Source organism: Podospora pseudopauciseta, chromosome 4 (genome assembly GCF_035222475.1).
Source record: "Podospora pseudopauciseta strain CBS 411.78 chromosome 4, whole genome shotgun sequence".
NCBI lineage: Eukaryota > Fungi > Ascomycota > Sordariomycetes > Sordariales > Podosporaceae > Podospora > Podospora pseudopauciseta.
The window spans coordinates 670392-695258 of NC_085894.1; the positions used below are offsets into that span (position 1 = coordinate 670392).

The following is a 24867-nucleotide window of genomic DNA, read 5'->3' on the forward strand; positions in this document are numbered from 1 at the left end:
CTATTTACTATTATTATAACGTTTAAAAAGTAAAAGCTATATTTTAATAATATTAAATATAAAATATAGATCTATATAAATTATAAAAGTCTACGGTACTTTATTATTATAAAGGTTTTTAACGTACGGTAAATATAATAATTAAAGTTTCTTTCGGAATGTAATTTTTAAATTAACTATAAAAAGGGTTCGGAAAACGCTAAGGTAAATATAATTAACTAGCGAGCCGACTACTATAAAGATATACCTAGGAAGTTACTATTATTACTTAAGGAAACGCTAAATAATACTTTTAAGTATCTACTATAGCCGTATATAAAGTATTACGTAATATATTGTAAAAAAGTTACTTCTAATAAATACTAAAGGAAGTTAAGTAACGATATTATAAAATAATACTAATAAAAAGAGCTAAAGTTATAAGGTATTTAAAAAAATAATTAAAGAAAACTATAATATAAAAATCGAATATACGTAAAGCTAAATAATAAAACGGTATTAATAATAAAAATTTATATATCGAAGCTCGGAGGATATATAAGTATCGCTAAAACTATAAAAAAGATTAAATAATATTTTAATTAATTAAGGATTAAGGATAACGTTAAAGAAGCTATTTAGTTATACTATATATATAAAAGAACGAAGGTTACGAGGTATAAACCTTATAGATTTTTAGAGTTACTATTAATAGTAAAACGGTTATAAAGTTTAATTATAATAGATTTTATTACTAAATTACTAAAGTTTAAAAATACGGTAACCGGCGTTAAGTATAATAATATATTAATAGTAGTTAATAGGTTTATTAAATAAATATATTTCTTACTTTATAAGGAAACCTAGTCGGTAAAATAATTAGCGGATATAGTATTATAGTATATTATATTAATATATATATAGCTAAAGGAATTTATTACGGATTATAATATTAAATTTATATCGAAGTTTTAAAAAGCGTTAATAACGAGGCTAAAGGTAGTAAGTAAAGTATCTTCGGCTTATTACCTTTAAACGGATAGTTAAACGGAACGGTTTAATTAAATCGTAAAATAATATTTACAGAATTATATTAATTTCGAATAGGACGATTAGATTAAACTATTATTTATAGTATAATTAATATATAATATATCGCTAATTAAAATAACTAAAGCTATACCGTTCTTCGCGAATTTCGGCTATAAAGCAAACTTACGGTAAGGACTTACGGTTAAAATACCTAAAGCCGGGGTTAAAGTAAATAAAATATATATATTTTACGGTAAGCTTAAGTAAAAACTAAAGTTTATAAGGGAAAGAATATAGAAATATTATAATATTAAAAAGCTCGAGAGACCTTACTGTAAAAGGAAAAATATAATATTCCTTTCTATACGTAATTTATATATTAAAAGACTTAGTAAAAAGTTAGACTATAGGAGAGTAAAACTATTTAAAGTTAAAAGAAAAATATTAAAAACGGTATTCGAATTAAAGCTATTTAATATAATACGTCTATAGTTATATACCTTTTATATTTTACTTTTAGAACCCGTATTATATATAAGTAAGGCTAATATATAAGTAATAGCGGAAGACGAAAAAGAAGAGTATAATATAAAAAAAATATTAAATTTATAGTTTAATAAAGGTTAATTAAAGTATTTATTTAATTAATTAAGATATCCGGTTATAAATAATTTATAGGAATTATAAATATACTTTAATTACTTAAATAAATAAAAAGAATTCTATTAATAATATCTAGACCGACTAAAGCTTAAGTAAGTAAAAAGACTTAGCTCCGGCCTATAGCTAGATAGCTATAAAACGGAATTAAAAGAACCTCGATAGGAATCGAACTTACGCCTTCGACGTAATAATCGATATACTATATACTATATTATAAGGTTAGAAGGTATAAAAGGAATTAAATATAAATAGTATTACGTACCTTAGGTATTTCGGGAAGTAAAAGGCGCGCTATCGGTAGTATTTAATGCGGTTAAAAAGGAAGGACTGGTAGTATTAAGGTCTAAAGGAAGATCCGAAGGCTAGTTAAGGCCCAGGGAGGGATCTAGGAAAGAAAAGTCGAAAGAAGAAACGGTAGTAAAAGAAGGAATAGCGGAGGTATCCGCTACCGGCGGGCTATACGGGGTAGTAGGCCGCGCGGAAGCTTTTTTCTCTTCTTCCTTAAGGAGCCGGGATTCGCGACGAAAAGTAACAAGGGCTCGAACCTTAAGGGCGCGCGATTACGCCTCGAGATAAAGAAGTTTACTTAAAGTAACTTACTTTTCAGTATTTAAGCGTTTTTTTTTTTAATTAAAGGACGGACTACGGAACCGGTTAAAGAGGAAAAGAAAGAATTAAAAAAAGATTTACGATTTACGCTATAAACGTTATAGTAAAAGCAGTTAAAATTAATATATAAAAGGTACTAATTATATCGAGGAAAAGCTATGTATTAAAGGTTATTTTCCTTATAATAAATATATTTAGGTATTACGAAGCTAAATTTCGTAAGGAATTATACTTAATTACGGTGACGGTTAGTATTTATATAAGTCGATTTCTTTATACGATTAAATATAATAATTTAAATAGGAGAAGAAGGGACGTATTATAGAAATATAAAGGAAGCGGGAATATAAGTATTATTTTAAAAATATAATTGTCGGGACGTCGATTTAAAAAGAAAAGTATTATATTATATTTAAACTAATAATAAGTTACGCTATATATAAAGCGTAAGGCGCTTAATTAATTATTAAGGAGGTTAGGGGATAGCTAATTAGGTATAAGTAAAAGTACTATAGTACTAAAGTTTACGAGTAGTTTATAAGATATAAAGTGCTAAAGGTAATTAAAGGTATAGTATAATAAATATATTATAAGATATAATATATTAGGAGTAATCGAAGCCGTAATAGGGTAAGTACCTTAGGGTTCTAAAGTCTATATATACGGAGGAACTAGCTAGCGTAAATAGATAGTTCCGTAATATATAATATAAGTTATAATCGTTAATATTAGACTATTGTAATTAAAATAAGCTATTATTATATACTATTTAGCTATATAGAACTAGGATTATTCAGAAATGCCTTTAACTAGTATCCCTTTTAGAGGTTCTGGATAAAGGTTCGTCACAATATATACGGAGGAACTAGCTAATATAAATAGATAGTTCCGCACTATATAATATAAGTTATAATCGTTAGTATTTAAACTATTATAATAAAGACAAGCTATTATTATATATTGTTACACGGCAAAAGCCAACTACTTATAACTATCACTAATAACACTGTCGATACCACCGCAAGGAGGGGTAAGTGCACGTTGTGAACCAGTCGTTAAAGTGAGGCAGACAATCAAAAGGCATAGCGGTTATCAAAGGAAGGCCACTGGCCCTATATAATATTAAAGGACTTAGCAGCGGCCTAAGGCTAACAAAGGCACGGGCCAGGCAAAGGAGGATAAAATACGTGTTCAGGATCACTAAGACTGTATTTTCTTTTTTATTTTTCAGTATTACGCTCTTCGAAGCTATTAAAGATTATTAGCCTAAATTAAACTATAAGTTCCAAGCCCTAAAATTATAGCCCTTATTATATATAATCTTTAAATAACCGAAAATAATAACTAACATACTATAATACTATAACGCTATTACTATTTACTTTACTTTCTTCCTTTATTAATATTTACTACGTTATTATTAACGCTACCTTTAAATATCGTTAAAGGATTTATTTTATTACTTTATAATCCTTCGGTTTGCTTGAATGAATCTACCCAGTTAGCACGATCTTGTCCCGATGCCCGGTCAGCTCAGAAGTCAATATTTTCCACCCTCATCAGCACACAAGATGCAAGAGCAATTTCCTGAACAACCCAGAGTCGAGTGAAAAATCGTCTGCAAAGTATGGATACGGTCTCGTGGCCGAAAACAAGAAGACCATTCAAATCTTGTTTCAACCGAAGCTCGTCGATTGATTCCACGGTTCTTCGCTTAGCATGTTGACCGGGAGGGAGGAGCCATGCAATATCTGGACCGAGACACACCACGACTTGGATATATTGGCGGTAGGTTGCCCCCATTCTGCAAACTTGTGAACCTCGTTCAACGGCATCTTCCTGGTTGGTACAGATGGCGTCAATCCACATCAGTCGAATCCCTCACCCGGGATGAAGAAAACCGCAGCATCTCCCAACAATTGCGAGTCTGAAAGCTGACATCCCCATATGGCCCCACGAACACGGGATACTTCTTGGTGTTGTCGTCCTCTTCCCCGCCCCAGGTGTAGGATGCCGTTTCGTATTCAGGACAGTTGTCGATTGAGTGTGTTTCAAGATCAAGATGGACTGGCTGGTCATGACCTGGACTGGTGATACAGGCCAGGCGAAACTCCCCATAACAGAGCTTGCCAGGATAGATCGAAGAGTTCGTCGAAGTGTCGAGGCCATTGCCGTCATTGTTGGTCTCGTCTTCGCGCGTATATCTGCCTCTAGAACTTTCTCCAATCCAAGGGACAGAAGGAGGCCACCACAGGTCCATTCTCCCTTTTGGTTCATCGGGTGGAGGGGCCGGAAACGGGCTGTGATTTTTTTGCTCGCCCAGTAGCCTTTCCAGGTCTGGGGCATAATCGCAAGAGCGACATGATGGAAGCAGGTGACGCCATCCAGATTGATATCTGGCGTTAGGCACTCGGGTTCATGCCAGCGCGTCATTTTGTCGAGGTAGACAATTCTTTGAGAATGGTTCCGGCTTTGTGCAGTTCAAGGTTCTGCCCGAGCCCGACATTGATGGATGTTCAGAAAAATCGCCCAACATCACAAGCTTTATCTCATTGATGCCCTCACAGTCGCCAAATGTGCCTCTGGCTCGGTGCATCACGTGTCCGAAACGTCAAGATTTTTACCGTGCACTGGGTAGTCTCCTTATAGAATATTTCAAACAACTTCGGATTGCTAATGAAAGCTAGAGTACCTAACCGTGCAGCCTAATCATAGAAAATAACAACAATGTGGACAAATTATTAGTACCTCTACCCCCCTAGCATTACCCGAGCAACAGTGGTAAACTCAGACCCCCTTAAACACAAATACGTCCAGCTCCTCAACCTTACTGCAGAGTTCCACAACCAAAGGCTTTTCTCTCACAGACAAGAGCACGTTAACAGGTCCCGCCTTTTTGTCCTGGATCGGCTTTTCTCTCGCAGACAAGAGCACCTTCACAGGTTCCACCTTGTCATCTTTTGCCTTTTCCACACAAACAGACCTGCCCCCTAATCTCTTCGCAACATCCTCATACGCCCCAGGAGGAGGGAGGCTGACCCTGATTCCTTTTTTCGGATACACCCTTACAGGAACAGGTATAGCAATACATCTCACAGGCAACAACCCGCCTGATGCCCGCAGACAGATATCAACCCACAATCCCAACCCATCTCGAAAGAAACCCTTCAAACTCTCCCGATCATCCTGCCCAAGACGATAAAGAACGGGGTTCCAGGCCTGGGTCACCACCGCGGCAGGGTATCCCTCCGAACCCTGACGGGTGCCCCAAACCGGCGGCACTTGCCGCCCTTCGGCCTCCAGCTGTGGGGTGTAAAGCACGCCTGGGTTTTTGTCGAACCACGATCGGATGGACTCCAGGTTGGAGGTTCGCTGCTTCCAGATTAGGAGGTAAATTTTCACAACCCAGTCCGTGAGCGCCCCTTTAACAACCAAGTAGGAGTGTTCCCGGATGATGAAGGCTTTCAGGATAGCTACGAGGCATGTCAGGCTGGGGTTGCCCGGGTGGTCTATTCCAAAATGAGCGGCGAAGAGTTTCCACCGTGAGGATGGGTGTTCGTCGGATTTGAGTAGCGGTTTTCGAACCCGGAGCAGAGGCAGCGATTTGCAAGTTTTGCTACCGAAAAGGCTCGAGCACGCGCAGGCGGCCAAGACCGAAGGGAGTGGAAGGACTGTTGTACTGAGCGGAAGGCTTATCCCATCTTGGCAGGTGATCTTGATCTCCTTGACCAACTGTGTTGCTTTGGTATTTTTCGTCCATTTGGCCGTGTCTGTGTGGTAGGCTTCATAAAGACGATCGAGCGCCCATTCTGGCTTATGCTTGGCCATGAATAGAAACTCTTCACTTAGGACAGGTTCCTTGTGTTGGCGATCGAAGATTCGTAGTTTGTAGCTGACACCCACTACTTGAAGGAGAAAATTCTTCCAGGTGGCTGTGGTGGCAGGATTGTTGATCAAAGGGGGCGGGCTTTTGGTGTATATATCGTGGATGAACGAGGTGGTTGCCGCGATAGCTTTGTATCCAGCTTTACCACTAAGACTTGATAGCCCGCCTTCCTCAGACCAACCAGACAATGCCGAAAAATAAAGAGCGTCCCGTTTTGGCACTTTGGGGTTTCCACGCTGGTCAAACATCACAAGATGGAAATCCTCTGGTGATGAGATATGTCCCTTTTGATAACCCCAAAACAGGAAACGAAGGTGGTTGTTGGAAGCATTGATATCCGAGTCGGTGGAATCTCCTATCTTCCACGCATTATGTTTGAGTAGGATAATCTTCTGAACAAATTCCCATTCTGCGGTCACAGCACCTAGCGATTCATAGAGCGCACGATTATCGGGGTCACAAGACAAGTCTGTATCTAGGACCGCAAGTGGGAGGTCATCGGGAACAACAGGGCCGTCAGTGTCAGGCATATAAATGCTGCCTCCTTGCCTCTTCCATGAAGCAACCGCTCTGTTCAACCCACCAGGAACGAGAGAGAGTAATCCAAGGGTCTTGAGATCGATGCTGTGTCCGTCTCTAAAGGCACCCGACGCCCAAGCTCTGATGCGAGACCGCCAGTCTTTATCTTGGTTGCCGAGAAACTTCTGCCAATCCCGGCTTTTCATCAACGATCGCACCCGAGCGATCATATCATCTGCACTAACTATGTGAAGTCCATAATCCAACAAGATCTCTTGGTCTTGACTTTGGTACTGTGACGAAAGCTGGCCAGATGTATCATCAGAGTCTGGAAATAAGGGGTTTCCGTGGGAATCCAGCTGGTCTTTGAAGTACGTGCACAGCTGAGAAATAGATCGATAGCGCCCTGCTTGGTAGACCAGCAAAGGGTCCGATGATAGACATGTTCGAATAAGCGAAGCCAGCTTCTCTGGCCACAGCCGATGAGGTATATAGCGCATCCAAGTAAACTTGAGTGATGGCAGTGTGGATATTGCGTGTAGGCAAAGCAGAATGCTGTGTGCCACCAACTCGAGTTGTGTGCTGTCGAGTGTTTCCCAGTTATCGAAATGGAGTAAAAACTGTATGACAGAGACAGATCGTCAGCCGGCTGTTCAAACTTCTTCCAGACGGATAACCCGTACATTATACTTCCTTGGCCTTTTAGACATGAAGCAAAACACATCTTGATCCTCGATCAGAGGGTTGCCGAGCTGATCAACAGGGAAAGCGGCCATGACGCGCTCTTTGCCTGCCTCTTTTTCTTCCCCCCCAACAACAAGAAAGCGACTAGGGCGCGTCAAGCTCGAGACATCTGATACGTAATTGACGGTCTCAAGGATGACCAGATCAACACGCGAGATTATCTTTGCATCTCGTCTCCACTGTTGTTTTCCAGAATCATCCCAGATGATCACGTCGTAGGACCGAATATTTCGCAGAAAGAGCAACCCTTTTGGATCCAAGGCCCAAAGCACTTCATCCAGGCAGTCCCGTTCGGCCCCTGCTATGCTCTGGACCCTGGAAAATGGCTGGACAATGGATTGGGTGTCATCGGCATTCGACTCGACATGAAGCCTATCCTTGTGCAAATGGAGGGATATATGCGGTTTCTTGTCTGCTTCCAGCGCGATGGAGTAGGATTTCTCGTCAAACTGGCGAAACAATGTGGCTATTCCGTCCCCGTTAAACACAATTTGTGCCATCTTGCTGATTTGAGATACGAGATTTCTTTCTCGATTAGCCAAGAGACTGGAACAATGGTGAGAATTTGTTGAGTCGACAGAGTCGGTGTTGATTCTAGAGTGGAAGCATGCGAGGCAAGGAGTTGTCAACCTGTCATAAACGGCTGTGTCTGTTGCTCAAGCCGGCGCGTGGCAGGCTGCGGCTATTGGCTTGGATATCCATGCTGGCAATCGCCAAGTAGAAACCTGTCTTTTTTTGGCGTTCAGCTCATGGACTTAATGCACTTCGCTTGATGGCCACGTTAAAGCTTCTCTTGGCAGAACATCTTCGATAATCACCCTGTAAGCGCCCAAACCCTGACCAAACGTTTCATGAGACGCTTCATGGAACCAAACTGTACAGGTTCCCAAACAAAGCTCATTGAGGTCCAGGATTGTCCAGGATTTCGAGAGAAAGTATATACGTCAATGACCGCCGGGACATATCTATTATCTCTTTCCTTCGGTCTCAGCTTCGATTCCCACTCGCTCTTGGCTCTAGATGTGGTTTAATCTTACTTCTCCGTAACTATCTTACCAGTCGCAAGCAAACGCTGACCCTCTGGAAGCGGGAGCTGCGCTGTTGCGGAAAGCTGCCACCTGATAAACGGCTCCCCTCTCCTGATCATCTCCGACCGCATTTGCGATGCCTTCCGCGTCACGCTCCCCACAAAGTCGACCAGCGGGAACCCCGGTTGGCCCGGTGAGTCGATAAACTCAGGAGCCTGCTTATAGAACGTAGTTTCCTTCTCGGTCTTTTTCCGAGAACTGACCCACTCCATAAGAACACGTCGATATTCGGACACAGGTACCCCCTCCTCAAGCTGCACATCGGGATGTTGCTCCCACTCTTCTTGATCCAGTACTTGGGCAACATCTAGATTTTCCAGCTCGTTTTCCTCGCGGTAGGAAATGCCACTCGTGATAATTTCATACACGGCGAAAACGGCGAGCTTGACATCGTTGCGGTCTTCGTCGTAGCCAAAGGTGTTGAGGTGGTCATTGTCACCTTCCCAGGTAAGCTTGGTGCCCATGTTGAAGTCAAAGATTTGGAGGTCGTCTGTTTCTGGATCGATGAGGAGGTTCCACGTGGTGATGTCGCGGTGGACGATACTGAGTTTGAGATTGAGATGATCGATGGTCTGAAAATGTCAGTGACAGTAATGGAGAATGAAGTTGGCGGATATACTGTCATGAGTTGCTTCAGATGCTTCAGCTTAAAGATCCGATTGAAGTTGTCCAGAACGGTGTCCCCGGGAACAAAAGGAGTGGTAAATCCCGCGACGTTTTCGGGCCCATCAGGTGTTACTGATTCCACGACTATGCGGTCGATGGGTACGATATTTGGGTGCGGCGGAATTCTCAGAGCGCAGTTCATTTCGTGCCAGAACATGGGAATGTTGCCTTCGTTGATGTAGTACTTGAAGACCACATGTTTCGTGTCGCCCGGTGAGGATTCGTACGTGACGTGGTCGGTCTGAACTCCAAGTGGTTCAATTTCAGTGAGTCCTGAGCTCCGAACCTTTGGAAGGTGTAGTGGGAGGTCGTTTGGTGAAGTGTAGAAGGGGATGATGGTGTTGTCGTCGTCAGCTGCCGTCGAGGAAGACAGCAGTTCGAAGTCGTCCGAGACCTTGATTTTGATAACATTTGCTGGTAGGTCATTGATGAGCTCTACCAGGGCCTCAAAGATGAATTCTTCATCCTTCTTCCCAGAAGTGCAGACGGTAATGGTGCGTCATTAGTCCCAGTCAATGACATTGTGACAGTGGCCATTGACGGGATTCCAACTGTCAAGACTTGACTTGAAACGTGACTCGAGGAGATACTAGTTAAAGCAACCCATTGTAACATAAAGAACAAATAGAAGTACCACTCGTGAATGATGCACTAGGCACCTTACCTACCTAGGGAGGAATTCAGTCTGCATTTCACCACAAAACCGACCTTGGATGCCTAGGTAGAGTGAGCCATTCGCATTCTGCAGAACACTTGCTTTACCCTTGTAATGATACAGTGCAAATTCTGCGACCGAAACTGAGAGCGGGTGGTTTAGTTGACAGCTGATATCACATCAGGGATGATATGCCCAAACGAGGAGACAAGTTATCCATAACAGCTATCGACCAACCAATGTTACCCGGCACTTCTGGATAATGATCTCCATTCAGGGGCGATTGCAGTACTGTCAGCACGGCCAACTTCCGTTTCTTCCGCCCATTCCGATAGTATTGAAGATGGTTGGAAACGTCCAAACGCTGATGGATCCGCACAAGATCGTAAAAAGCAAGGCACGGCGACAATCCCCTAATGAGATCCAGCAAGTATTGGATGGATGCCGTGCGGAGCCGGAGTTATGGTGTTGGTACGGATTTATGATCAGCGACCCTGGCTAGCGAGGCAGTCAGGCTAACGGTTATTAGGTAGGCATGAGAGGCACAGTCCTGTGAGGTTCGTGTGTAACAGCTGTTGGTGGTGGCCACTGGCCAGGGAGCTGGGTAATGCTCTAACGAGAAACGGGACCATGTTGCGAGTGAGGACTCGCTAATGATTACTCTAAACTGGCCTATCCAACGAAACAGGATCATGTTAAAGACTGGGAAAGAAGAAACATGAATGGTAATGTAAGCTAAGCACAAGTGTAATAAGTCTTCTAGCAAATTCTCACCACAAGACAATAACAACGATGGATTGACTGTATTTATGAAACAATCAGTCAATGCCTGCGTAGGTAGATAGGCATATTAAAATCAAGTTCTGTGCATTTTCAAGCCCCACCCTTTGTGTCTGGTTGGGGATATTTTCGCTGGGTGAATGTCTCCACCTCACCTCTATGGGTGGTTCCCAGGGGCTCCGAAGACTTTGGTAGAAGGAATAGGCTAGTTGTTGATCATCGCTTCCTTTGGTAGTCAGAAGGGCAGCTGGACTTGCACAAGGACAGCCCCCAGCTGAGCAGCCTCTTACAATGCCTACCTATAGTAGGAACTTCTTCTACGCCGAATTGTGGAAAGGCTCTTGATCCTCGTTGAAAAACACAAACATTGCTCTATTTGTAAACCATGGTCAATCGCCAGCAGTTTCGTAAGCTCTCTATCTGAAGTTTCATTGGATAAACCGAGATTTTTTGCTCCTGAAGAACTTCCAACAAGCGGCGAAGGTAAGGCCTCCTTCTCCTCTTTGCATCGATTACCAGAGCATTCACCACATGAAGAACAACTATGGAAGATCATGCGAGAGACCGTGAAGATCCATCACCAGAAGGAGGTTTGAAGAGATCAAAGTCAGAATCCTTCATCCTCTGAGGGATGCAGAGATCGGCAACGACAGCTTTGCTCCGTGACATGGTAGAGCAATCATAGATCAAAACTGTCCATAAAGAGAGGATGGAAGTCTCTCTCATCAGGTTTCTTCTCATCATCCTCAGACCCTCACAGTCGTCAGCAACACCAACCAGTCAAAACCAACTTTCAATACTTCAGTCGCCAGACAAACTACCAAGTCAGCCAACCTTACACCTCCAATACCTTTTGACACTGCTAACCTCCAGCTCAGCCGTAAAAATGATGTTCAACCCCACCACCATCTTCACCGCCATCCTCGGTGCCACATTCCTCGTCGCTCCGGCCATCGCCGCGCCGGCGGAGGAGGTCGCTGCCCCTCTCGCAAAGAGAGTCTGGCTCAGCAACATCGACGTCCAGGCTGCCTGCAAGGAGCAGTACACCAACGAGTACGTCGCTATTGACAACGGCAACGGGTGCGGTGCCTGGCAGTGTGTGATCAACAACAACCGATACAGCGTCAACATGGACAGCTACTGCGTCCGCCACCACGGTGGTGAGGCCTATGCCAGCTGCGGCGGTGGCACCAAGTGGGACTGGCAGTGCCATGACCGCTCTTGAGTGGTCGAGATCAGGGGTTTGAGGGGATGGGTAGAGATGACTGAGGAGGTTGGGGGGGTTCTGGTTCATTTCTCAAGTCTTTCACTTGTGTAGGAAGTTGGCCACTTCTTAGTTTTCTTTTGGAGGATCTTCTAACTCGCTCTTTACGTACACGAATCGATTGTTTGTCGACACTAACTTGTGCTGTCTCTTGACTGATACTGTAGTGTGAGAACACTCTCAGGATGAGGAATTGTGGATAACGCTTCCTTAATACCGATGTTCAACCCAACACAGGGGTTCGCATCACCATCAATTTTCGACGCGTCTCGTCAGCGGCCTTCTTTTGGCGTGAGGCTTGTCCTTTTTTCATCCTCACCGCTTCACACGGCGATTTAACTCTCCAAACTTCCTTATTGACCCAAAACTTCATCGAACACCTGTGTACAGATCCGGCAAAGTCACAATGCCCCTCAGAAGAAACGCTGCCAGCGCCGCAAAAGCGGCCCCTGCCGCCAAAAAGTCGCGTCCCTCTAACGAAGCCGAACCTGCAGCAGCAGTTGCAACGGTAGAAACCTCCAAGGCACAGCAACCCGCTGCCGCTACCACCACCAAGCCTGCACCTAAGAAGAAGGCCGTCCAAGCCGATGGAGCACCCCGTCAGTCTCGGCCAATATCGCCGCTCAATACCAGGCCTTCCTCACGGATGGAAAGCAAGACCCCTTTGTCTTTGCGCTCATGTGCGACCCTCCATTCCCTAGCGGCGACAGCGATGATGAGGAGGAAGATGAAGAAGAGACCAGCAATAACAGCAAGAATAAAGATCATGGGGACAGACCGAAGTTCGATGATGGGAAGAAGTGCTACTGCACGCAGCTGTACGATGACCATCCTGGGCATCCTTATGTCTTTACCAAAGCAGCCAAGTCGATGTTTGTGGACTTGTCCTCCCACTGCGAGGTCAGAGATCCGGACAATTTTGAGATGTATACCTTTAATGATCATTCGGCGTATGGCGCGTTGGAGATCCTCTAGAATCTCATTCTGGATTTGAGGAAGACCGATAGTTGGCAGGAGAAGTGGGCTGTGTGTGAGGCTCTGGGGTGCTTTTTGAAGAACGATTCTTATGGCACGCTTGCTAGTCGGTATGTTGACCGCATTGCCGATGTTCAAGGCGATTAGGGCTAACAATGATGCTAGAATCGACGATAGTGAGGGAGCCGATGCCACTTGGGCGTCTCATGGGCCGTATGTTCTTATTCATGCTGGCCCAATTTGAGCGAGACGGTCTTCTCCCCAATAACTGCCCGGTGAAGAACCTGGGCTTCATCAAGGCCGTGTGGATGTCTATCCCCTCTGATATGCGTGGTTACAGTCTCTTGGCCGAGTCAAGGCCCGAGCCCCTTGGACCTGTCAAGCCGCGAGGTAAAGAAGTGGCGGCCTCACTCCTTTGACCAACAAATACTGGCCTATGCCAGAAAGTACAACATTACCCTGAACGAACTTCCCAACCTGGGCGAACTTGTGCAGGAGATTGAAGAAGTAGAGGGCGAATTGCGTGAGCTTGTGCACAGCACATCAAAGTCCGATGTCTTTCACTATGAGAGGGAGTTGACCAGATACAAGGAGAGATATGGAAACGTTCCTCATTTTATGAGCATCCACGGCCGTGAGCAGAAGACGAAGCCGAAGACGAATATGGGTGGTGATAATTTGGATATCACGTCTTGGACTTCGTCTGAGAGGAAGGTGGCTCACTTTGACAAGAAAGACCCGTTGGGCAAGAAGGAGTTGGATATGATCAAGGAAGGGTGTGTCGTGTCAGGGTTAGACGGGTTTGCTTTTCAGGCTCTGGTATGGGGTGTTGATCTTGAACTATGTATTGCTACGTCACTTCCAGGTTGGGGGATCATGTGTCCTGCTCGGTAACTGTATAATAGGACTGTCGAATTTTCTACATGCCGGTATCCCACCGACTGCATATTATGCTGCCGATGCCGGGTTTCTCCCATAAACACATTTCATCAAACAATACGCATGCACATTCGCTGCGGATCACGCAGCTGCCTCCTCAGGTGAGTACAATACACACCAACCTGCTGCTGCTTTGACCAGCCCATGCCCTATGCCCTGGGACCACGCAAACAAGATCCATCCTGTTATCACCATCTGTGGAACCAAAAGGAAATCTTACCCACAAGATAGGCTTGGTGGTATGTATCTTTAACAGTATAAAGGTTCAATTAAAGGAGTGTAAAAGAAGAAGAAAACTGAATACAAAAGGCAGACAACTAGGCTTGCAAGCCAATACAAGCCATCTCTAGCCCTTTCCATTTACCCATCTAGCTCCAAAAGACAGAGGAAACCATGCAACATGTAAATGCAAACGCTCTACCCAAAAGTGCAAAAAACAACCATCACACCCCATCACCCCCCCATCTAAAAGCCCCCCAATGGGTTAGGGTTAGGAATCCTCCACCCCCCCTGAATGCCCCCCTGCACACCACTAGGCCCCTCTACCTCAGCAGCCAACTCCTTATGCGCCCTCAGCGAAAACTCCTGGCGGTCAAAATTCTGGTTGATAACACCAGTCATACCCGACTGGCAGTGAGCGTTGTTGTTTTGAGCGCAGTAGAACCAGATCGGGCGGGTGTCCTTGACCTCAATCTGGAACACCTCGTCGCTCTGTCCTTCGCGGACGGGGAAGAAGCCGCTGAAGAAGGAGTCGGCGTCTTTGGGCTGGCAGGGCGTGTCAAAGGAGGACTCGACGACGGAGTGGTTCAGGGGGTTGAAGTGGAATTCGACTATGGAGCCGACTTCGGCGACTACGTTGTCGGGGTCAAAGATTAGACGGCCGCCGCGGCCGGCGATGACGGTGTGAGTTGTGCGGGGGGCGGCGGAGGTTTTTGTGGGGTTGTAGGTCTTGTCTGTGGGAGCGGCGGAGACGAGGCCGAGGGCGGTGGTGAGGGTGATGAAGAGAGTTGAGGAGTGCATTTTGATGGATAGAGTAAAGACTGATGTTATCTGGAGAGGAAGAGTGGAAGCGTTTGAGTCAGATGTGTTGATGGTTGGATGGTTGGTGAAGCTGATGAAGGTGATGATGATGATGATGATGAGAAAAAGGCATCAGTGAAGGCGGATTGTCCATGGTGTTATATACGCGAGATATCAAATCCATTACGGATTTCGTCGCCAACAATTCCGTGGCTATGGATAACTTGGTGATGGATTAGGAGATGGCATTGCGCGGAGGTGAGAGCATCCGGCGGCCGCAGTGGGCACTTCTCACCGTGTGTTGTTTTTGGCATCGCACCTGTGTTCACCGCAGGCCATGTGCAAGGCTTCGGCCGGCAGTGCAGCATTCCTCTTTCATTTTCACCAGTCGCTATAGGGCTGCAGCCGGAACCAGAGTATCGGGATTTGGACGATCCGGGATAAGCAGCCACAAAATTGCAGAACTGCGGTTCGTCGGATGTCTTGTCAGAAATAGAAGCAGGCATCGGTTGAGGCTGTGCAAACTTCCTTGTTGGCCATGGACAAATGTGCGAAGATGACAGGACCAACACCTCACTCATGCTGATCAGATCTGGATAGCTATATTTAAGAAATTAGATATCAATCATCTTACTTCCTCTTGAAGCTGAATGGTTTATTTCCTGTTCGTTGCTGGACCTTTTGACACCGCAGTTGGCTGAAGACAGCTAGGCATGAAGTTGACAAACCCGCCGCGAGGATGCTTGTAGCCCGAGCGGCCGGCAAAAAGGCATCCAACAAGTGTACTTCGAGCGATGACAACGGATCGTGATGTGTTTTACGACAAGAAGAGTACCTGGCATGAGCCTCCTGTTTACTAGCACTGGGAGAAACACGTGTAAGGGCGGCAGTCAGCCATGTCAGGTTGGATATCATAGGTGCCTACCTAACACCTACCGTGTGAGCAGAGTTGTTGAGACATATATCAACTCTTGGATGGTCACAGGATAGTTTCTGCAGTTGGGTTCCGTGTATACTGAGAGGCTGATATCCGGATTCCTCAGAAGCTGTGTTTGATGGGCATGAAAATGGTGTTTATGCTGAAGCAGAAAACACGGGAAGCCAACCAGTCAAAAGAAAGGGGGGCTATTCGTGGATTGGTAACGGCTGGTTCCGATAACTGAGGAGCATGCATTCCAGGTCACCGCCGTTTGATGACGGCGATTGCGTCCTCGAAGATAACTCGAAACACATGTCACTGATTAACTGGAGAGAAGAAGAATCGAGAACGGATGAGCCAATGACAAGTGCGCCAACCACTGCAACAGGGCGCTAACGGAAAGTCGCTTGGATCGGAGTTTTGTTGCCCCGGGTCCGGAATTAGCCGGTGCCTGGACAAACGTCATACGGTCATGCGTCAACTTGCGCTGCCTGTATCAAAACATCATCATTTTAAACTCTGAATCATCAAAAACAAAAAGACATCGTCTTCCTGCGCCATTTTGGTGCTTTCTCATTTATTTGGTCTGTCATTGTTGTTTGGTTGGCGCCCCTATTCTATTCAGGTGGTTTGATCGAAGCCTCCATCTACAGTGACTTGCGAGGCGTGCATGTCACGCGACTCCCAACATGGTCTCGGAGAAGATGCCTTTCCTGGAGCCCAGCACTCCCCAGGAGCTCTCTACTACTCACCACAACCAAAATCACAAACAGCTCAATTGCCGTCGCCGGTTCCTACGCGGTTTCCTTTTCGCCTCTCTTGGTTTGACGGTCTTGCACGTCTGCTCGAGGACCACACCGGCTGTCATCACGAATCCGGTGGAGCCCGCCAAGAGCGACGTCTGCTTGACGCCGGCATGCATCCACGCTTCTTCCGAAATCTTGTACAATTTGTCCCCAAACTTCAAGGAGCTTGACCCATGTACCGACTTTGAGGAGCTCGTCTGTGGGGGCTGGAGAGAGCGTCATGATCTCCGACCCGACCAGGGCGATGCCTTCACTGGCACCATCATGTCCGAAAACTCACAGCTCCTCCTCCGTCACATCCTCGAGGCCCCATATCCAAAGTCCTCCAAACACTCATACTTCTCCCCAATGCAGCTTGACTCGACCAGCCTTTCTGCTGATGAGGAAAACTTCAACAAACTGACCGATGCCTACAAGGCCTGTTTGGATGAACCCACTATCAAGGAGCTTGGCATTGCTCCCCTCGCCAAGATTGTCGAACAGGTCAAGCAGTCGTTCCCTGTTTCCGACAGCTCATCAGGCAACGCCCTCAGCGAAACTATCCTCCTCTTGTCCAAGTATGGAGTTTCTGGGCTCGTTTCTTCTGGCACGGGGGCTGACGATGCCGATCCGGATGTTGTTGCTGTCTCTGTCGCGCCACCCTGGAGGATCGGCCTTCCATCCAAGGAGCGTTACGACGATGATGCCCTGGTGAAGAAGTACCAGGGCGTCGTTGTTGATGTACTCTCCCAGCTCGGTCCCAAAGAGAACAAGGACGTACTCGCTGCCGTTGTCGATTTTGAGAAGAAGCTTGCTGCCGCTTCGCCATCGACCGAGGAGCGGCAGGACGTCACCGTAAGTGCCCTGCTGCTCCCAGCCCGTTCACCATACTGACTGTTGCTAGAAATACTACAATCCAATGTCGCTGAAGGATGCATCGGAACTGGCGCCAAAGATCGACCTCGATCACATCATCTCCACCCTCGCTTCCAAGAACAAGGTTGAGCGTTTGATTGTGGCTTCACCCAAGTATCTTAAGGAGCTACAGAAGATCCTCGACGAAACCGACCCCGCCATTGTGCAAAACTATTTTGTGTGGAAGGTTGTCCAGGCTTTCTACTCGTATGTGGACTCTCCTGTAGTGAAGCCGTACAAGGGTTTCGTCAATGAGCTCGCAGGAAAGGACCCCAACTCTGCCCCCGAGCGCTGGCGCACCTGTGTCAACCACGTCGACGACGGACTTGGTTGGATCTTGTCTCGCTTCTTCGTCGAGAAGGCCTTCTCGGCGGAAGCCAAGAAGTTTGGTGACCTGATTGTCTCCGACATCAAGGACGAGTTTGTCAAGAAGCTCAAGGCTACCGAGTGGATGGACGACGACACGACCAAGAAAGCCATTGAGAAGGTCCACAATATTGTGCAAAAGATCGGCTACCCAACCAAGAGCCCCGACATCATGGATCCCGATAACCTGGCCTCTTACTACAAAACTGTCAATATCAGCTCCGAGACTTTCTTCTCCAATTCTCTTTCGGTCATTGCCTTTGCCGTCGCCGATGAGTGGTCAACACTGGGCAAGCCCGTGGATCGGGATCAATGGGGCATGACGGTCCCCACGGTCAACGCCTACTACAACCCCCCTGGAAACGAGATTGTGTTCCCCGCTGGTATCATGCAGTTTCCAGTCTTTGACGTTGATGTTCCCGCCTACATCTCGTACGGTGCCTTTGGCTCCGTCGCAGGACACGAACTTTCACACGCGTTTGACTCGACCGGCCGCCATTATGATCAGAACGGTAACTACACTGACTGGTGGTCTGACGGAACTGTCAAGGCATTTGAAGAACGTACCAAATGTTTCATCGAGCAGTACGGCAACTTCAGCATTCCCGGTCCTGACGACAAACCTCTTCACGTCAACGGTCGACTCACACTGGGCGAGAACATTGCCGATGCTGGCGGCCTCTCGGCATCTTTCCAGGCCTGGAAGCGCCGCTCCGCCCAAAAGCCCAACGCTCACCTCCCTGGCCTGGAGCATTTCACACAAAGCCAGCTTTTCTTTGTCAGTTACTCTAACTGGTGGTGCGGCAAGTCGCGTCGTGACACTGCCATTAATCGCATATATACCGATCCCCATGCGCCAAAGTGGGCGAGGATCCTGGGTACCATGGCAAACAGCCGGGAGTTCAGGGAGAGCTTCCAGTGCATGAGCAAGAAGCCCACTTGTGAGCTTTGGTAAAGGAGCAAGTGCACGATAGTTCCAATCATAGTTTGTATGTATTAGTGTCACCGTTGAGCATCGCCCTATCGTAAACACGGCGTATAAAATCGTGCTGTATCATTTCTGTTTGGTCCCATGCGTGACCTCCATGGCAGCAAACAGCAGAGCTCAGTCCGTCGAGAACGAGATGGGCAAGCGGGTAGTTGGGTAGACACCAGCCATTGAACACATCTTCGAAAGACCGACATTCTCGGCGCCTTGATCTATAAGCTTCTGAATAGCTGGTGCTGTCTCCGTGGCTGGTTTGCTAAGGGCTAAATATTCACGGCTTTCCAGTAATGTGGTGAGCCCCTTGACATTGAACATGTCCTTGACTGTTATTCTGACTCCAGCTAACGGCTTCCTTGATGGTTCGAGACGTTGAAGAAACTGTAACATAACCGGAATCTGGTCTCAATTCGCCACGTGACTCCTCGCCGCTTTATCCAAACTAAATCAGGCGGAGCTCAGGACCGGCTCATCTTCGGCTCTGGTCTGCTCACCCAGCTCATGGTTTGCTCAGGGTTTACTCACTCAGCTCAGGGTTTGCTCGGGGTCTGCTCACCTTGTTCAGGGTCTGCTCACCCAGCTCAGGGTTTCCTCAGGGTCTGCTCACCTTGCTCAGGGGCTACTTAGGGTATGCTCACCCTGCTCAGGAATTGCTCAGAGTTTGCTCATCCTGCTCAGGGATTGCTCAGCGATTTCTCATCCTGTACAGGGATTGCTTAGGGTATGCTCACCCTATTTACTACGTGACGTTGGTAGATCAGGTGCTCTTCGAAAGTTTTCTCTCAAGAACCTTGAATTTGTGCCTATCAGCTTGACCTCCTCCTTACTCAACATTAAACATATGCTAGCTCATCCACTACCTTAACTTAAATGCCTCTGGCAACATACAGATTGTATGCTATGCTTAACGTCTTACCTGTACACTGCCCAAGGAGAAGAATCTCGTTAACTGCTAGAGCGGTGGGGTAGAAACAATGGAGCCGTTTTCGGAGTCGTTCTAATTTAGATATTAAGGGTTATAACTAGTAGCCTTTGCCAGAGCCAAAAATAACTTCTTAATATAGCTAGTATACGGAGCTAATCTATAAAATAAAAATTATATATTCGTTTATTTTTAGGCTCTCGAGTATATAAAATTTTAAATTAAATATTATAAACTTTCCGTAATCTAAGCCGCTAGCTAGAGCCGTTTTTAGAGTCGTTCGACCCTATAGATATTAAAATAATAAAGGGCATTTATAAGCGTTAAAAGTAGCTCCTTAATATAGCTAATGCGGAGCTAATCTATAAATTAAAAAATATAGTCGATCTTTCTTCGAAAATATATATTCCTACTTTATTTAAATAATAAAGTAATAAACGTTATAGACTATAGCCGTAAAGCTAATATATATTCCTATTATTAAACCGATTAGGTCTTAGACTATTAGGAACCGGGGGGCCAATAATTTAATATATATAAATTTTAACGCTAAACCTAAATATAGATATAAGACCTTTAAAAATAATTAAAATATTTTTTATTTACGTATTTACTTACTTATTTATAAAAGATATTAACCGGAGTCCCGAACCTAACCTAGCGAATAATCTTTATTAATCCCTTAAAACTATATACTATATATTTATAATACTAGTATAAGGAAGGTTAGAGGAAACTATATTTATTTTATTTATAAATAGTTAACGTTTCTCTTTAAATTTCTTTTTCTTTTTTATATTTTTTTTTACTTTTTACATTTCCCCTTTCCGTTTCTATTTAAGAATTTAAAAAAGCCTTTTATATTCTTCTAACTTATTTATTTATATACTTTAAACTTTTTAAATAATTATTTAAAATAAACGTAAATAATAACGAATTTAGTAAAGGTAGCCGAGCTAAGAAAAAATTAAAGTCCGATTAAAGTATTTAGAATCGAGAAAGGAGGAAAGGGATAGATCCAAACGATTTAATTAATGTAGCGTTATAGGATAGGCTTACTAAAGATAAATCTAAAATTAATAATAACTTAGTTCGAAAAACGCTTAGCGATATTACTAAACCGCGGTATAACGAAATAATAAAGATTTAAGAAACATATATTATAAAAATTATTTTATTAAATTTAATTAAAGTATTAATATAAGTTAAATACACGGTAATATTTAAAGTATTAGACCCGTTTAATATAAAAATAATAAAGTATTTTACCGAAACTATTATACGTTTAATTAAATACTGGTTAAATAAGTTTCTGGGGAGGCTAATAGTTAAATTTATACGAGTTAAAATGTAAAGATTTATATTACAATAGTAAAAAGCAATTAATATATCTATTCCCGAAACCGTCCGGAAAAGCATATGCTATATAAGTATAAATAAATAGCTTGTTTTTCTATTTACGCTAATCTAATATAATAGAGTATATCCAAAATGTACTTAGATATAAAATTCCTCTATCGGTAGAGGAAAAAGCACCGAAATACTTAACGATAGAGAATTACACAGCTATAGAAGAGCACCTCTAGTTGATTGACCACCATAATTATGTGCACGAAGGGAGCCGGGTAGATCAAAGCACCCTGCTGAAGTTGCATGCCTACACCGGTGCGAGATTACGGGAGATATGCAATGCGAAGTACAAAGTCAGTTCACTTGAAAACAGAATAGACAAGATCTCTACTAACCTTAGTAAGTAGGATCTTCTTTGCATGGTTGCATGGCAAGATAGGGAACCCGAGATTAAGATAGGTTTCAAGAAAGATCTTGCTAAGGGTATGCAAGACACTCCAAAGAAGTAAGTCACAGGATTCCATCGTTTTCCTTGTACTTGGCGAGTTGCTGATAGTTCTTGGATTTATGCAGACCGAAACATCCACTGTACGAGAGACTAGAACCCACCCCTCCACTTTTCGCAAATGGCCTCTTATTTTTACTCGCAATCATAATTTTAGCGGGTGCTTTTAAAGACTATAAGACTATCGATAATGTCCTTAATGCGAGGCCGAACCCTCGCAGCAATTTCCAGATCATAGGGTAGCGGGATAAGGTTTTGGACGATCCAGTCTTTCCGGAGATGTCTGTAAATGGACCAACTAAGAAGATTAAAAACGCGACCGCGTGGGGTGCCCAGTGTTCCGCATGGGCAGTACGGTCGGGATTCATAGATAGGATAGGATTATATACCTCCCGGAAGGAATCACTTATTAAGGTTAACGGTAAGGAACTTTCTCGTGAGGTCTACGGTATATTAAACTAATTTACGATAGATAGCGGCTATTCGCTTGGTCAAGTAAGAAAGTTCGCTAGGCATAAAAACCTAAAGACTCTTATCGGCCACTATTTGGACGATATAAGTAATGTGGACGGGGCTGCAGCCTTCCTTAACCTAGAACCAAAGTAGAATCTTATAGAAGACTTCCGTTCTGCGTCTATAAGAAAAATCTTAGATATTCTGTTCTCGCTCCCCTCCAAGGACCTCGGAGAACTGCAACGCCGCGAGGACTTTGTTTAACTTTGCAAGCAGATTAACAATTTATCTATTCAGATTAATGCCGCCCCGACCGATGGGCGTGAAGAGCTTCAAGCTCAACGGCGCCAGCTCTACGATCTACGCTAACGGCTAATCGACGAAGAGCTGGGAAAACTCCGGAGACTCTAGGGGCAAGCTAAAGGTGAAGCACCTAGCAAGGGTAAATGGCACCGCAGTTATTTTGACCGCGTTATCCGCCGCATGGTACCTGAGCGTGATCGCCTTGCTCATACTCTGCCGCTCACCGTTCCGCTACGGAGTCAAGAAGGTATCTCTGCGCTACAAGACCTTATTGCTCTTCGAACAAACGACTCCCGCGTTACGTACCAGGAGGTATTACGGCCCATGGGTGGCCAATGTCCAGTTCCTTCTTGCACTCGAGATATTGCAAGGTAAGAACAACCTGTCCCAGATATAGTGGAGTCATTGTGACCGCTAACAACTGCATTAGCTTCCCTGCCACAGATAGATGGAAGCATGTGTTCCAATGCTTTAAAAGCTATTATGAAGCTGAATCTGGTTCTGCAGAGTTCTGTTTCCAATGCAGCAAGTGGGTAGCCGGCAAAAAGGATTGGGAGGACCATTGTCAAGATCACATCAGCAATGGTACTGTACCTTTCTGGTGCGACCTAGTGACGTTCCGTCATGCCACTGTGTATGCCGGATATTGTCCCTGTTATCTCGGGAACAAAGGCCTTCCAGCGGACAAGCGAATGAAGCAATTTCTGGATCGAAACAACTGGCAGCGACATATTTGGGAATGCAACACGGCTTATATTCAAGGCTTCGGTATCGAGAACCCCATTCCATGCCCGCATTTCCTGTGCAATACGGAAGTTCAATCGGAGTCAGAATTCTAGCATCACATATGCGACGCCCATAGGAGTAGCAAACCTCGCACCGGAATCGTGCTAGGCGAGAGCCAGGTTGATGGGATTGGAGCTTCTGTTGCTTTACAAAGAAAGCGGCCACGCCCCCAGTTAGAAGATCAGGCATGCGAATAACCAGACAGGAAACGGACCACTAGACGTCGTTCTTCCCGACCAATTGGCCATAAGTTTGTTAATACTTCAGAAGCCGACTTCAGCCAATTCAACGCAACCGAGACGCTGACCGTGTCTAGCATACACTCTCCACATTGCAGCACTCAACATAGCAGCGTCTCGGATGACAGCTATCCCAGTTTAGACACCCCGCTCTCGTCCCAACCTGATGACATGTTTATGGATCTTGATCGCCAGTCTTTACCTGATAGTTTGCGTTCGCCTGTCGGCAGCGACGACTTGGTTGACCCGAATATACGGACGGAGGGCGACCTGACGTCCATCGGCAGCTCTGCTGCGCGCACTTCTACGCATGCAACCACCGCAGAATCCGCTACAGGACGATGGTCTGATAAGGGCTGTGAGGTCATCGATGCTACATTACAAAGGTCTCGAAATCTACCGGCCAGCGATATAACGCAATCTGATGATGAGGAGCTAACGACTGTTAATAATGACGTTTATGAAGTGGAGAAGTTAATTGCAAAAGGCAAGATCGGGAAGAGGGTATGGTATAAAGTGAAGTGGGCAGGATACCCGGAGAGTGATAACAGTTGGGTAAAAAACGAGAATGTTGGTCTCGGAGCTGTTGCCCAATTTAGATCCGAACCCGTCCAGAAACTGTTCAAGTTTGAGAAGCTGATCACACGACGAAAGGCTGAGGGGTACATCGAGTATGAGGCCAAGTGGCAAGGGCAGCCGACTACTGAAAACATCTGGGTGGAAAAGGGCGACCTCAGCCGGAAGCTTGTAGACGCTTTCGATGCTGAGCTAGCCGAGGCCTAGAACTAAGCTTCAGGATAGACGTCTTGTCTGGTATATAAGAAATTAGGTTGTAAATAATAATCCTTCGAGGCATATTTTACTACAGCTTCGCCCTCGTTTCCCAAAATGTCTCTGGAGATCAGGAATGCGCTTTGCCAGGTAACTTCCCTACTAGTCAGACTTCAAGGAGCCCTAACACGCGCCTCCAAATATATCCATTGTAGCACCGTTTGACCACGATGAATAGCTCGGCGATAGCATCTCTGGGGACTTCTACTATCCAATGCCTCAACTGCATCTGGCACGGGATTTTTTGTACCGGTGTTACCGAGGAGAACCTTCAATGTAAAGCAATGATGACATTGCACCCTCCCGGTTCTCACACACTACATCCAGTTTTATCTCCATATCTTGTGGAATGTTTGCCTGCTTCCCCATCTATAAGACTGGCCTTGGATGCCACAGGAACCGCGTTCTTCTTTGTACCTATTCTTCACGATTTCCAAGTATTCTGACCTAAAGGTGGTGTCAGGGCGGTTTCTGGGGAGACAGTAAGTTCCTACATAGTTGGTAAAGCTTCGTGACACGGCGGTAGTCGAGATGATGCTGAACTCCAGGCACCTATGGCCGCAGAATCCAATGTGTCATTACTTTCCAACGTTATCATAGGTAATGGATGTCTGCAGGTCAGCGTGGCAGGAACATTTTTGACTTAGTGCAAATCAGGCAAGTCGTCTTCCTCCAAATATCGTTCTTGC

The 24867-nt window shown here is 45.1% G+C and overlaps 6 protein-coding genes across 6 annotated transcripts; 2 read left to right on the plus strand and 4 right to left on the minus strand.

Moving 5' to 3' along the window:
- Positions 1-4141: 4141 nt before the first annotated feature.
- Positions 4142-4716, minus strand: QC763_401720 (uncharacterized protein; the record flags this gene model as incomplete). Its single annotated transcript, XM_062911804.1, has 2 exons — positions 4142-4487; positions 4520-4716. The coding sequence occupies 2 exons, from the start codon at positions 4714-4716 to the stop codon at positions 4142-4144; spliced, it is 543 nt and encodes a 180-aa protein (XP_062765396.1).
- A 354-nt stretch (positions 4717-5070) lies between these two features.
- On the minus strand, positions 5071-7188 carry QC763_401730 (uncharacterized protein; the record flags this gene model as incomplete). The annotated part of the gene is made up of 1 exon (XM_062911805.1): positions 5071-7188. One exon carries the CDS (start codon positions 7186-7188, stop codon positions 5071-5073), a length of 2118 nt encoding a protein of 705 aa, XP_062765397.1.
- A 1277-nt stretch (positions 7189-8465) lies between these two features.
- QC763_401740 (uncharacterized protein) lies at positions 8466-9708 on the minus strand (the record flags this gene model as incomplete). Its single annotated transcript, XM_062911806.1, has 4 exons — positions 8466-9092; positions 9176-9235; positions 9380-9464; positions 9626-9708. The coding sequence occupies 4 exons, from the start codon at positions 9706-9708 to the stop codon at positions 8466-8468; spliced, it is 855 nt and encodes a 284-aa protein (XP_062765398.1).
- A 1622-nt stretch (positions 9709-11330) lies between these two features.
- On the plus strand, positions 11331-11846 carry QC763_401745 (uncharacterized protein; the record flags this gene model as incomplete). The annotated part of the gene is made up of 1 exon (XM_062911807.1): positions 11331-11846. One exon carries the CDS (start codon positions 11331-11333, stop codon positions 11844-11846), a length of 516 nt encoding a protein of 171 aa, XP_062765399.1.
- A 2418-nt stretch (positions 11847-14264) lies between these two features.
- QC763_401750 (uncharacterized protein) lies at positions 14265-14819 on the minus strand (the record flags this gene model as incomplete). The annotated part of the gene is made up of 1 exon (XM_062911808.1): positions 14265-14819. The coding sequence occupies one exon, from the start codon at positions 14817-14819 to the stop codon at positions 14265-14267; it is 555 nt and encodes a 184-aa protein (XP_062765400.1).
- A 1410-nt stretch (positions 14820-16229) lies between these two features.
- QC763_401760 (uncharacterized protein) lies at positions 16230-18945 on the plus strand. Its single transcript, XM_062911809.1, has 2 exons — positions 16230-17378; positions 17428-18945. Exons 1-2 carry the CDS (start codon positions 16428-16430, stop codon positions 18757-18759), a joined length of 2283 nt encoding a protein of 760 aa, XP_062765401.1. The 5' UTR covers positions 16230-16427; the 3' UTR covers positions 18760-18945.
- Positions 18946-24867: the final 5922 nt, after the last annotated feature.